The 13,718-nt window shown below is 42.5% G+C and overlaps 1 protein-coding gene across 5 annotated transcripts in view; it reads right to left on the bottom strand.

Moving 5' to 3' along the window:
- The window catches only part of anks6 (ankyrin repeat and sterile alpha motif domain containing 6), a 30,027-nt gene that overhangs the window by 7,813 nt on the left and 8,496 nt on the right, over window positions 1-13,718 (bottom strand). For 3 of the 5 annotated variants that reach the window (XM_089125847.1, XM_089125849.1, XM_089125848.1), the window contains 4 exons: window positions 7,871-8,055; window positions 6,956-7,349; window positions 4,767-5,272; window positions 4,076-4,120 (listed from right to left, as the gene is read on the bottom strand). In XM_089125847.1, coding sequence (XP_088981973.1) covers window positions 4,076-4,120; window positions 4,767-5,272; window positions 6,956-7,194 — 790 coding nt within the window. In that variant the 5' untranslated portion in view covers window positions 7,195-7,349; window positions 7,871-8,055. Of the gene's footprint in view, window positions 1-4,075; window positions 4,121-4,766; window positions 5,273-6,955; window positions 7,350-7,870; window positions 8,056-8,186; window positions 8,608-12,009; window positions 12,221-13,718 lie in introns of those variants that run through there. The other 2 variants (XM_089125846.1, XM_039656278.2) reach the window with 2 other exon arrangements.

The raw sequence follows: 13,718 nt of genomic DNA, 5'->3' as shown, positions 1-13,718 counted from the left end.
CCTCCATGATCTCCTTCACCAGCTGAGCGTTCCCTGCGCGACACACACTCCATCAACTCTACACTCATCAACTCTACTCTCCATCAACTCTACAACTCATCAACTCTACACTCAATCAACTATACACCCGAGTCCTCCTCCACGATCTCCTTCACCAGCTGAGCGTTCCCTGCGCGACACACACTCCATCAACTCTACACTCATCAACTCTACACTCCATCAACTCTACACTCATCAACTCTACACTCATCAACTCTACACTCATCAACTCTACACTCATCAACTCTACACTCATCAACTCTACACTCATCAACTCTACACTCCATCAACTCTACACTCATCAACTCTACACCCATCAACTCTCTCCATCAACTCTACACTCCATCAACTCTACACTCCATCAACTCTACACTCAATCAACTATACACCCGAGTCCTCCTCCACGATCTCCTTCACCAGCTGAGCGTTCCCTGCGCGACACACACTCCATCAACTCTACACTCATCAACTCTACACTCCATCAACTCTACAACTCATCAACTCTACACTCATCAACTCTACACTCATCAACTCTACACTCATCAACTCTACACTCATCAACTCTACACCCGAGTCCTCCTCCACGATCTCCTTCACCAGCTGAGCGTTCCCTGCGCGACACACACTCCATCAACTCTACACTCATCAACTCTACTCTCCATCAACTCTACAACTCATCAACTCTACACTCAATCAACTATACACCCGAGTCCTCCTCCACGATCTCCTTCACCAGCTGAGCGTTCCCTGCGCGACACACACTCCATCAACTCTACACTCATCAACTCTACACTCCATCAACTCTACACTCATCAACTCTACACCCGAGTCCTCCTCCACGATCTCCTTCACCAGCTGAGCGTTCCCTGCGCGACACACACTCCATCAACTCTACACTCATCAACTCTACACTCATCAACTCTACACTCATCAACTCTACACTCCATCAACTCTACACTCCATCAACTCTACACTCATCAACACTACACTCCATCAACTCTACACTCATCAACTCTACACTCATCAACTCTACACTCATCAACTCTACACTCATCAACTCTCCCCATCAACTCTACACTCCATCAACTCTACACTCCATCAACTCTACACTCCATCAACTCTACACTCCATCAACTCTACACTCATCAACTCTACACTCATCAACTCTCCCCATCAACTCTACACTCCATCAACTCTACACTCATCAACTCTACACTCATCAACTCTACACTCATCAACTCTACACTCATCAACTCTACACTCATCAACTCTACACTCCATCAACTCTACACTCCATCAACTCTACACTCATCAACTCTACACTCATCAACTCTACACTCATCAACTCTACACTCATCAACTCTACACTCATCAACTCTACACTCATCAACTCTACACCCGAGTCCTCCTCCACGATCTCCTTCACCAGCTGAGCGTTCCCTGCGCGACACACACTCCATCAACTCTACACTCAATCAACTCTACTCTCCATCAACTCTACACTCATCAACTCTACACTCATCAACTCTACACTCATCAACACTACACTCATCAACTCTACACTCATCAACTCTACACTCATCAACTCTACTCTCCATCAACTCTACAACTCATCAACTCTACACTCAATCAACTATACACCCGAGTCCTCCTCCACGATCTCCTTCACCAGCTGAGCGTTCCCTGCGCGACACACACTCCATCAACTCTACACTCCATCAACTCTACACTCCATCAACTCTACACTCCATCAACTCTACACTCATCAACTCTCCCCATCAACTCTACACTCCATCAACTCTACACTCCATCAACTCTACACTCCATCAACTCTACACTCATCAACTCTCCCCATCAACTCTACACTCCATCAACTCTACACTCCATCAACTCTACACTCCATCAACTCTACACTCATCAACTCTACACTCATCAACTCTCCCCATCAACTCTACACTCATCAACTCTACACTCATCAACTCTACACTCATCAACACTACACTCATCAACTCTACACTCATCAACTCTACACTCAATCAACTCTACACTCATCAACTCTACACTCATCAACTCTACACTCATCAACTCTACACTCATCAACACTACACTCATCAACTCTACACTCATCAACTCTACACTCATACACTCATCAACTCTACACCCATCAACTCTACACCCATCAACTCTACACTCCATCAACTCTACACTCATCAACTCTACACTCATCAACTCTACACTCATCAACTCTACACCCATCAACTCTACACTCATCAACTCTACACCCATCAACTCTACACTCCATCAACTCTACGCTCCATCAACTCTACACTCATCAACACTACACTCCATCAACTCTACACTCATCAACTCGACACTCCATCAACTCTACACTCATCAGCTCTACACTCATCATCTCTACACTCATCAACTCTCTCTATAAACTCTACACTCATCAACTACACTCATCAACTCTACACTCCATCAACTCTACACTCATCAGCTCTACACTCATCATCTCTACACTCATCAACTCTCTCTATAAACTCTACACTCATCAACTCGACACTCCATCAACTCTACACTCATCAACTGTACACTCATCAACTCTCTCTATAAACTCTACACTCATCAACTCTACACTCATCAACTCTCTCTATAAACTCTACACTCATCAACTCTCTCTATAAACTCTACACTCATCAACTCTACACTCATCAACTCTCTCTATAAACTCTACACTCATCAACTCTACACTCCATCAACTCTCTCTATAAACTCTACACTCATCAACTCTACACTCATCAACTCTACACTCCATCAACTCTCTCTATAAACTCTACACTCATCAACTCTACACTCATCAACTCTCTCTATAAACTCTACACTCATCAACTCTACACTCCATCAACTCTCTCTATAAACTCTACACTCATCAACTCTACACTCCATCAACTCTCTCTATAAACTCTACACTCATCAACTCTACACTCCATCAACTCTCTCTATAAACTCTACACTCATCAACTCTACACTCATCAACTCTACACTCCATCAACTCTCTCTATAAACTCTACACTCATCAACTCTACACTCATCAACTCTCTCTATAAACTCTACACTCATCAACTCTACACTCCATCAACTCTACACTCATCAACTCTACACCCGAGTCCTCCTCCACCAGCTGAGCGTTCCCTGCGTGACAGTTCTGTTGCAGGTTCCTGACCTGTGTCCATTCTCTAAGGGTTCGGATCACGTTAATTGCAGATGCGTCGCGGGTCGATGAGATATAAATCATTAAAAGACTTTAATGCTTCACCTCAAAACGCAACAAGAGTGCACCCCTTTTAATTCTGTTTTCAACAATGTATTTCTCTTCAGGGAAAAGCAATCAAGGAAAACGTGCATAGAGCACAATCTAGTGGTCATTACATGAAACAAAGAAAACCCAACATGAGATTGCTTTAGAACTTATCAACTTTAACTAAAACAAGCTTAACGCAAGCTAAGAGTGTTTTCCAACAACGATGTAATGAAACAGTGATCATTTAAGTTTGAAGGGAGTAAAGCCTGTATTTAGGCTATAAAAATAAATGTAAATTTGCCAAAGATTTCAGGTGAAGTTAGAGCAGATCTGCACATCAACCCCTATAACGATCAGGTACAAGTCAATCCAGACATTTTCTATGTATTTTGCACACTGAACATTGGTTAGAGCTCTTCATTTTGGACTCTCAAAGTGCACCAGATAAATGAAACCACAGTATATGATAGTGTCCTCAAAATATCAATCTAATTACCTTATTGTTAAAATACCAAAAATATGCCCTTGTAAAAAGTGTTTATCAGCCATTATCAGGATTTTACCGCCTCCGCCTCGTTGTGAGCCAGGAAAAACCCTGATATATACTGTCTATATTTATAAGAACTTCATGAAGAATAAGATTCATGTAAATGAAGGACTTTATACTTTGTACACTGTAATAAAATGATCAGCGTAGACCTTTTTGACAGCAGATTTTATCTTTCCACTCACCTAACTTCAGCGCATGGAAGACATCAGGCCGTTTCTTCTCATCATCTGTGAAACACAAATCAGGTGAAAAAGAAGCGTTTAATATTATCGGCCTCGATCGTGAGCGGCTCCGTTTGAGAAGAACAACAGCTAAAGCAACACTAACCAGTCCGCCTCAGAAACAGAAGCATAGTTAATAATAACAAATTAAATATTTAAAAAATAAACCAATAAAAACAAAACGGATTTAATCTCTAAACACATTCTCACTCACTAAAACACATCATACAGAAGCCCATTCGACGTGAACGCACAGAAGGTTGTCCTGGTAACACACACCACGTCATCCCATACATGGATGCAGGACGAAGTTCCTAATGCTTCATCCTGGGTTGGGGTTAGCTTTAGCTGAAGGGTTACGGTTAGCTTTAGCTGAAGGGTTACGGTTAGCTTTAGCTGAAGGGTTACGGTTAGCTTTAGCTGAAGGGTTACGGTTAGCTTTAGCTGAAGGGTTACGGTTAGCTTTAGCTGAAGGGTTACGGTTAGCTTTAGCTGAAGGGTTACGGTTAGCTTTAGCTGAAGGGTTACGGTTAGCTTTAGCTGAAGGGTTACGGTTAGCTTTAGCTGAAGGGTTACGGTTAGCTTTAGCTGAAGGGTTGGGGTTAGCTTTAGCTGAAGGGTTACGGTTAGCTTTAACACGTGAGAAGCTCACCTGGCTGTGGGCGCACGGTGGTGATGGGGTCCAGGTAACCCTTGACCTCTCTGTGCCGCAGCGCCAGCTCGAAGGCGGTCTTGCCCAGCACGTTGATCTGGTCAGGGTCGGCTCCTCGCTCCACCAGCTGCTGTGTGACGCTTAGCCTCCCGCCGGCCGCCGCTAGCATTAGCGCGCTCCAGCCAGTGCTCTTCTGCGCAAAGCTAACGTCAGCGCCCCAGTCCAGCAGCAGCTGGACCACAGACTCGTGCCCGTGCTGGGCAGCGGCGAGCAGAGCCGTGACCTCCAGGAAGCTCCTGCCAGTGACCCCGCTGACCCCACTGCCCTCCGCCGCACTCAGGTGGTCCAGGTCATCCACGAAGGCGCCGTTCTCCAGCAGGAGTTTGGCTAGCTGAGCGTGACCCCCGCGGGCCGCTATGGTGAGGACGCTAGCGCCCAGACGGTTCCGGCCGTTGATCTCGGCACCATTCTCCAGCAGGAGGTGAGCCACGGTCACATGACCAAACCTGCAGAAACCACACATGCAGACGTCTGCGTTTCAATCCTGCTACACACTGAGGCCCCGTCCACACTACTGCGTTTTCGTTTAAAAACGGAGAATTAAAACGAATACGATCTCCGTCCACACCAGCGTTTTATCTGCGTATTAGAAACGATCTCCGTCCACATTAAAACGACTGAAAACGCAGATTACGTGACCATTCACCAACACTGGGCATGCGCGTGCCGGTGTAAACAGTGAATGACGAATCAGGGAAGGATGCGTCATGACTGATAACACCCAATCATAGAGCCAAGCGTCAGCCTCTGCGTCAGCGTTTCTAAAGTTCTCCGTTTTGTATGGTTTTGTCTCGCCCACACTAAAACGCACTCGGAGATTCAAAACGCAAAACGCAGCTGCAGCGTTTCTAAACTTCTCCGTTTTAGGTCTTCGTTTTTCCCGTTTTAGTGTGGACGGGAGGTGCAAACGTAGCAAAAGGTCTCCGTTTTTAAACGAAAACGCAGTAGTGTGTACGGGGCCTGAGGCTACGTCTACGTTAGAAAACCCCATTTTCATTTAAAAACGGCCTATGTCCACAGTTCAGATGGTTCAGTGTGGATGAGAAACTTTTGGTAAAAAAACTCACTGAGAAGATTATACAGACAAAAAAATAAATAATAAAGTTAGAGCAAATCTTCTGACAGGGTCATTTTATTCAGCAGAATATCTCAGCATGGATCGTCCATCTTTCACTCACTGAACACAAGTTCGGTCTGAAACGCTGCTCTCGTGTTTCTGTGCAAATCGGTCACGTGTGCAGGACTGTAATATGAAGAAACATATTCAAGCAACAGTGAACAGCACATAACAGGCACAATACCAGTATAAACATGAGCACGCCATCGTTCAGTCCACACCACAACACTGCGTCTCAGATCTATCCGAAAGCGTATGAGTGTAGCGAGGCTTCATTACTGTGTGTGCAGGGCTCATTATGTCCAAATGAATGAGTGCTAATATTACCAAATGAATGGAATTGACTTCAATTATGAAAAACACTGAATACTAATTATACAAATTCATGAATAAACATTCTCATTACTCATTACATGTACAATGAGTCACAGTTTATCACAGCTGTAAACAAAGCAATTATAAACATAATGCTAATCAGTCATAATTATCTTCTAGTTTAATAAGTCAGATTCATCAAGCTGGTAAAAATTAAGAATAAATATGATATGAAAGAGCCTTTTCTTCTGTGTAACATAAAACAGAGGAAAAGTTTAGAGAAAATCACTGAAAAAGGCCAAGCTGACCGAAGCTACGCTCTTGGAATTAAAGTCGCATGGGGTTGAACAACACAAGCGAGAACTTTTGAACTTTTTAGGGTGAACTACCACTTTAATCTTTCTCAGTATAACTGGTCATATAAGATACACTGGCGTCTTTCTGATGGAGTCCCTTGATATTATTAAAAGACTGAAAACCCCTGAAATAGGAACAAATAGCAGTTATTTCACAAAATACGCACTCATGAATCAAATATGACAGAATTGTCACATGATCACAGCTGATCATCTTAGATAAACTAAGCCATAGAGTTGAGTTGACTCCCTCAGATCAGAGCAGGAGTGAATCTGGAGTTGTTAGCGTCATGATTATGGTTATTATGATGATGAATATGATTATGGATCTAGATCTGCACCTGGCGGCCTGCATGAGCGGGGTCCAACCGTGCTGGTTCCGAAGGTCCACTGATGCGCCTTTCCTGAGGAGGAACCGGACCAGGGGCTCGTGTCCGCCAGCGGCCGCGAGCATCAGCGCCGTGTTTCCCTCGTCATCGGTCCCGTCCACATGCGCGCGCCCGCCCGGGTCCTCCAGCACGCGGCGCGCGCTCTCCAGGTCGCCCTCGTCACACAGTCGGAACCACAGACCCACACTCATGGCCGAACGCGAAGTTACTCACACACTCACACACACTCAGAAACTTCTTGAGTTCAGCAGCTGGAGTTCCTGCGCATGCGCACAGACGCTTCCTCTAGGATTCCAGTGGGACAGCAACAGCAGAACCGAGTCACGTGACTTCAACATTGCGACTCCTGCTGGTCAAACAAGTGCAGTCAGTCACATGACATCACCATTCTCCAGCCATCCCATCAGTTCCCATGGGCGAAATCAAGCAACTGCATTTGTACACTTTATTGCGGCAGCGTCTGTAAACTGTGTGGTATTTTGCTCATTTTTGTTTCGTGACTAAACATTATTCACACGGTGAAGATACTTTAATATAAAACTGGAGGACTCACCAGCTCCAGAGAAAGCAGCAAGAGCATTTGCGTATTATGATGCATTGTTTTTTATTCGTATAATTGATCAAAGGATAATGACCATATATTATTTATCAATTATACAAATAAAAAACATACTATAACATCATGACTACATAAAATTGCATTTTAGAATAATACTATTCATAATACAGTACATCTCCTCATATAGACCCTTTTCAGAGGCTTCAGTGTGAATAAAAGTCTAAATAATGAATGACTTGTTAATGATTTGTTGTTTCTGTTCATTAAAGGATTAGTTCACCTCAAAATGAAAATGATAATTTACTCACCCCAATGCCATCCAAGATGTTCATGGCTTTCTTTCTTCAGTGGAAAATCAATTAAGTTTGAGGAAAACATTTCAGGATTTTTCTCCACACTATGGACTTCAACGGTGACCAAATCAATGCAGTTTCAAGGGGCTTTGAAGAGATTCACGACCCCAGCTGAGGAACAGGGTCTTATCTTATCTTATCTAAAAAGTAAAATAAATAAATAAACATTTGTATACTTTTAAACCACGATTGTCTTTTTTTTAAACAACATTGGGTACAAACATGAAAAACCACCAATATATAATCAAGTATTTGTCCAGACGATACCAACCACGATTGGCTTGTGCTGGTCTGACGCGCCAGGCATTGCGTCATCATGGTGGAAGGTCACGCTAGCCAGCCCCATTGTTTTAAACTACAGGATACGCACAAGAAAGGACCATTTTAAACAATAATAAAAAAAAATACATTTACCAGCTTCAAACCCTCTGAGACTGACTGGGAGAAAAAAGGCCATTTTCCATTTGCTTGGATTTATTTAGGAGACGCTCTTATCCAAAGCAAGAGGCGAAAAGACGAGAAGAGCTTAAACTGAGTAAAACCAGAAGGAACACCAGAAATAAAGAGAGCATAAAATTAAAAAACTGAGATAACTTCAAGGGGATTGAGTCCCAGAGGCCAGAACAGCTGGTCTGAACATCATGTGATTGGCTGGCTCAGTGAGTGTGATGAGAGTCGGCGCCTGCAGGGGTCGCTCTATCTCCACGATCAGCCTCTCTCTGCAGCTCTGAGTGTCCGAGTGTCTCTCATCGGGACTGGGTCAGTGGGAATGTTGTGAGTTGGGTTATGATATGCTGCCGGTGAATCTCACATGATTTTGAAGCCGCTCTTTTCACTGCATTTATTCTGCGCATTAATTTACCTGCGCTAATATGATTCAGGATTCAGGGGCCATTCACTGATGCGGAACGACTGAGGCTTAAAGGGAAAGGTCAGCAAAAAATAAAGTTTTGGGTGAACTTTTCCTTTAAACTCCCACAATGTTTGTATTTATTAATGTTTGCACTTTACATGCTGTGTTATGTTATGATGTGTCGATTTATGAATTAAAAAATATGTATAATGCCCTTAAATGATCTTACACTTAGTCATCCATGAACCAATTAGACTACAATATCCATGGATGGGTTAGGGTTAGGTTCTGAAAATATTAGCAAACTGATTGTAAAAATTGATATTGATATGATATGTCCAAAATAAAGAAATAAAGTGCGCCTGAAACTGAAGGATGAGCAGAAGCTCCTGATGAAACGCATGCACACACACACACACACACACACACACACACACACACACACACACACACACACGAGGGTCCGTGATCGAGACGACACACTTCATTCCTTCTTCCTGCAGGAGAAACACCAGAAATACATTTAGTCTCTGATAGCGGAAATGAACACTAACCCTGGGAACATTTCATCTAGCAGCTTCCACTTCTGAACACACGAAGGAATGTGAGGATTATTTTTAGAAACAAACACAATTTTTTCTCTAAAACGATTCGTCTGAAGTCCAGACACAGTTGATGAACATGATGATAACCAGCACTATCCAGTATTATCCATCTGGATGTCTGCCTGCACTGACAGCATTTTATGAGAACTGAGCTGGACGATGACATCAAGGTTTACTCCAGAGCGACTATATATATATATATATAAAAATGGGCCAAATTAGTAACTTTTTTTTACAACAAAAGCGTGTTTCAGCGACGTTGAAACACATTTGATTGCATTATTGTCCTGTTATCTCTGTAAAGCTGACTCGACTCCACCTGAATCTTCCAGAATGAATCTGAACACACGAATCTCTTGATGAATTATTTGATCTCTGGAGTTTATCTCGTTCCTCTCGGTGTCGAGACCTCTGGCAGTTTCCCATATTCCCCCAAACATGTTCTCACGTCTCCTCTGGGACGGCTGTTCTCGCTCAGACATTTCTCTTCTTTCAAGACCTTGCTCTGAGAGAACAGAAAACACGCTGAGCTGAAGTGTGTGTGTGTGTGTGTGTGTGTGTGTGTGTGCAGAGGATCCGCTTCTGTCAGCAAGAACAAAAGATCAGATTAAAATTTCAAAGACTTTTCAATCAGTGTGTTTGTTCCCGACTGGCATCATCTGATATTGTTATGCTAATGAGAGAAAAACTAGTAAAGGGAAAACAAGTGTCAGAAAATGTCCTTTAGAAGGAGAACACGAGGAACTGCGGATCTCTGAATCACAGCCTTAAAAAGGTCAGAGAGAAAACTAAAGCACCATGGTACAACTGTACTTCGCATGTTATCAAGAGAGAAACTCGTAACTTAGATCGTAAATGGAAACAAATTAATTGAAAATAACCAAAATAAGCCAAGGTTTTTATTTAACACTGTGGCTAGACTGACTAATTAACAGACATCACCAGAGCAAAATATACCGTCAGTTTAGTAGTAATGATTTTATGAATTTCTTCACTGAGAAAATAGAAAGCATCCGAAACACAATTATAAATGTACAATCCTCTATGGTGTCTTATGATTCAGCCTCAATTATGGCCCCTCTAGAACAACTAAACCGCTTTACAACGATAGGACAGGAGGAGCTAAATAAACTTATCATTGCATCTAAACCAACAACATGTTTATTAGATCCAATACCCACTAAACTACTGAAAGAAGTGTTACCTGTAGTGGAAGAGCCTCTCCTCAATATTATTAACTCGTCTTTATCTTTAGGTCATGTTACAAAAATATTCAATTTGGCAGTATAAACCCCCATTAAAGCTACACTGTGTGGTTTTTACCCCCATCTAGCGGTGAAAAGGTATATGACCATCCAGTGAATATTAGTTTCTGTTCCTCTCAATTCCAATTTCGTTTTAACTCCTACGGTGGCCAATATAGTCCAAGATTAGCATGGCTTCCAGTTCGACCTCGTCCATGAGTGTTAACTCAAGCGTAAACGCGAAAGGCGAAGCTTGAATTAACGGGTATGTCCCTCTTTGGCTAATGTACTTTCAAGATGGAGGGGCAACATGGCGACCGACATCAGAACCCCTTACCCGTATGTGTTTTCAATGACACTCACGAGAATACTTTATTACTTGAACGAAGTAAACGAAGTGTCTCATTATTGTTGCCGTGACTACTGAGGTCAGGCACACCTGAATCTATCAATTTGTCCGATAATGGCAGACAGGAAACAAAGGAGCTGGCTTAAGTTCAGGAAGTAGTGCTGCTGTGCATAAAGCCAATTACAGACCCATTTCAAATCATCCATTTATGTCTAAAATGTCTAAAAAAGAGACGACGCGACGCCTGTATTTTAGACTACTTTATAATAATAATAAAGTTGCCTATCGCGTTCGCTGGCTTATAACGTTTTTACATGATTTCTGCTAAATCACAATAGCCCATAGTGTAGGACTAATGTATAATTTAATTTTTATGTTTTTTGATTTTAGTGTAAACATTACAAATGTCAGATGACATCAATAAAGTTAAATGTACGTCGCATTATTTCATAACATTGGCCGTTATGATTTCATTAGACATGATTGACATAATAGTTAGCAAATTGTGTTCAATTACACTATACAAAAATTACGTGAGATATTGACTATGTTCTCATGATAATCGCAGGAATCAACATCAACAGCATCAAGATTTAATTGATTCACAACACAATCTGAAGAAAAATTACAGTCGGGAAGTGCACTGTTAGTCAGATAAAGTTTATCAGTAACTTACGCCATAAGAACCAGACACAGGACTAACGTTACGTGATACATGTAATGTTTCTACTCACAACTATCACTACAATACACATCACAACACCTGAGTTCAGCTGGAAAACTAGCTCAGTCTTGTGGCAACCTCGGCAATAAAACATAACGGAAAAAACCCAACAAAACTAAGAGAAACGACTGTTTGTTAGGAAGTCTGCTTACAGCTTTTGTAAACGAAAGCTAGCTAGACGTGTGGGAATTATTGAACTGGTCTAATTATCAACAACGGATGAATGAACAGCACCACCGTCAAAATGACAAACTACAAGCTAGCGCAGAAACATACAACATAGAAAGCAAACAAGTTTACAAATAAGAGATTTACTCACAAGTTCATCACAAGATCGGCAGGCAGGGTCAGCATCGCTGTTACAGTCCAGTGCTGGTTTTAAACCCGCGCCAACGAGTGAAAGCCGACCGAGTGGACTCATGTCCGGTTCCGATTCTCTTTCCCTTTTTCTGGACATTTCTGAGCGAGTTTTCTTGGATAGTAGCTGCTTCATACAGTATGTTGTTGTTGATGTGTGTGACGTCGTTGCCGTAAAGCATTTCGTGATTCTCGCGAGCGGTGTCAGGGGCGCTGGCACAAAACATGATACGCTAAAACTCTTCCCAACTGAGATAAATGGATGAACAAAGACTGCATTCACCTCTTATTTATCATGTATGTCATATCATAATTCCTACCATTTATTTATTTGTAATGTTTTTTTTTCCTTACAAATATCCTTATTTTTTGCTCCCGCTGGCTATATTTTCTTTGTATTCTATATAAGAAAAGGAAGTTATGCAGCCATGTTTGTAAATCTTGAAATTGCAATAAAAAAAACTTGCATAGCTGATTTTCCGGATGATTCGCTGTACTACTATGACTTTGTTAACCACTGAAAAGTCTTTGAAGAAGCTGTTATATTAAGGTGCAGATCTTGCATGAGTGTCTTTAATACATGAATAACTAACTGTATTTTTTCTATGTACACTTCTGAAACGCACTTTCTGTAAAGCTGCTTTGAAACAATATGTATTGTGAAAAGCGCTATACAAATAAATATAAATTGAATTGAACAGCGTTCATATCATTCATAACTGTGATGAGACTGATGACACACACACACACACACACACACACACTGGAGCTGGATGTGATTACGAGGCTCTATTGTCTGCTGAGCCGCTGCTGTCGCTCGGGAGGAACAGCGTTTGGAGGCTTAAACTCCACGACGCCGCCGGCTTTATGAGTCTCACAATGAAGCAAATCTGAACCGCACGATTGTCTATAACTCTATTATCGCAACTGTGTTACTCTAATCTCCTCATGCCACCATAAGGTATGAAGAAATCCAGATAATATAAACATAAATGTCAGGATTTCCTGCTCTGAAACAATGTGTTCGGCAAAAATCATGAAGTTGAAGAGAAGAGAAACAGAACCGGCTGAATGAGCTCTCTTAAACACTGTTGAGGTCAGAGGTCAGGCGCTCCTGAGCACCAGTGAGTGCAGATGAACAGATGTCCGAGACTCATCAGGGAATCTTTGGCTCGGTCCTCTTGGCCATGCAGCGCTCGGATGGCGGAGCGGCACACGGGAACATCACACGCGTTTCGCAGAAATATTCCTCAGTGTGTTCGGCGTGTTTACTGAGAAAACCAGACCTAGAACAGACCAAACACACACACACACACACACACAGAGATCATCGGACGCCACACACACACACACACACAGAGATCATCGGACACCACACACACACACAAACAGATCATCGGACGCCATACACATGTGTGTGCGTGCTCGTGTGTGTGTGTGGCGTCCGATGATCTCTGTATGTGTGTGTGTGTGTGTGCATTTTGTGCCAGGATGTTCTAGGATTGATTTTAAAATTTTTAAGTTTTCTTATAAATGCTTAAATGGTCCTTTCTAACCTTACACAGCAACATGTCCCACCGAGGTCACTGAGGTCGCCGAGGTCGGTCGTGGCTGAAACAGAGGGCATCGGCCCCTAAACTATGGCCTAATTGACCATTGTCTGTGAGGTGG

Source organism: Pimephales promelas, chromosome 22 (genome assembly GCF_988280905.1).
Source record: "Pimephales promelas chromosome 22, fPimPro1.hap1.1, whole genome shotgun sequence".
NCBI lineage: Eukaryota > Metazoa > Chordata > Actinopteri > Cypriniformes > Leuciscidae > Pimephales > Pimephales promelas.
The sequence above is the reverse complement of the archived record's forward strand: the minus strand, read 5'-3'. Positions and strand labels throughout refer to the sequence as shown.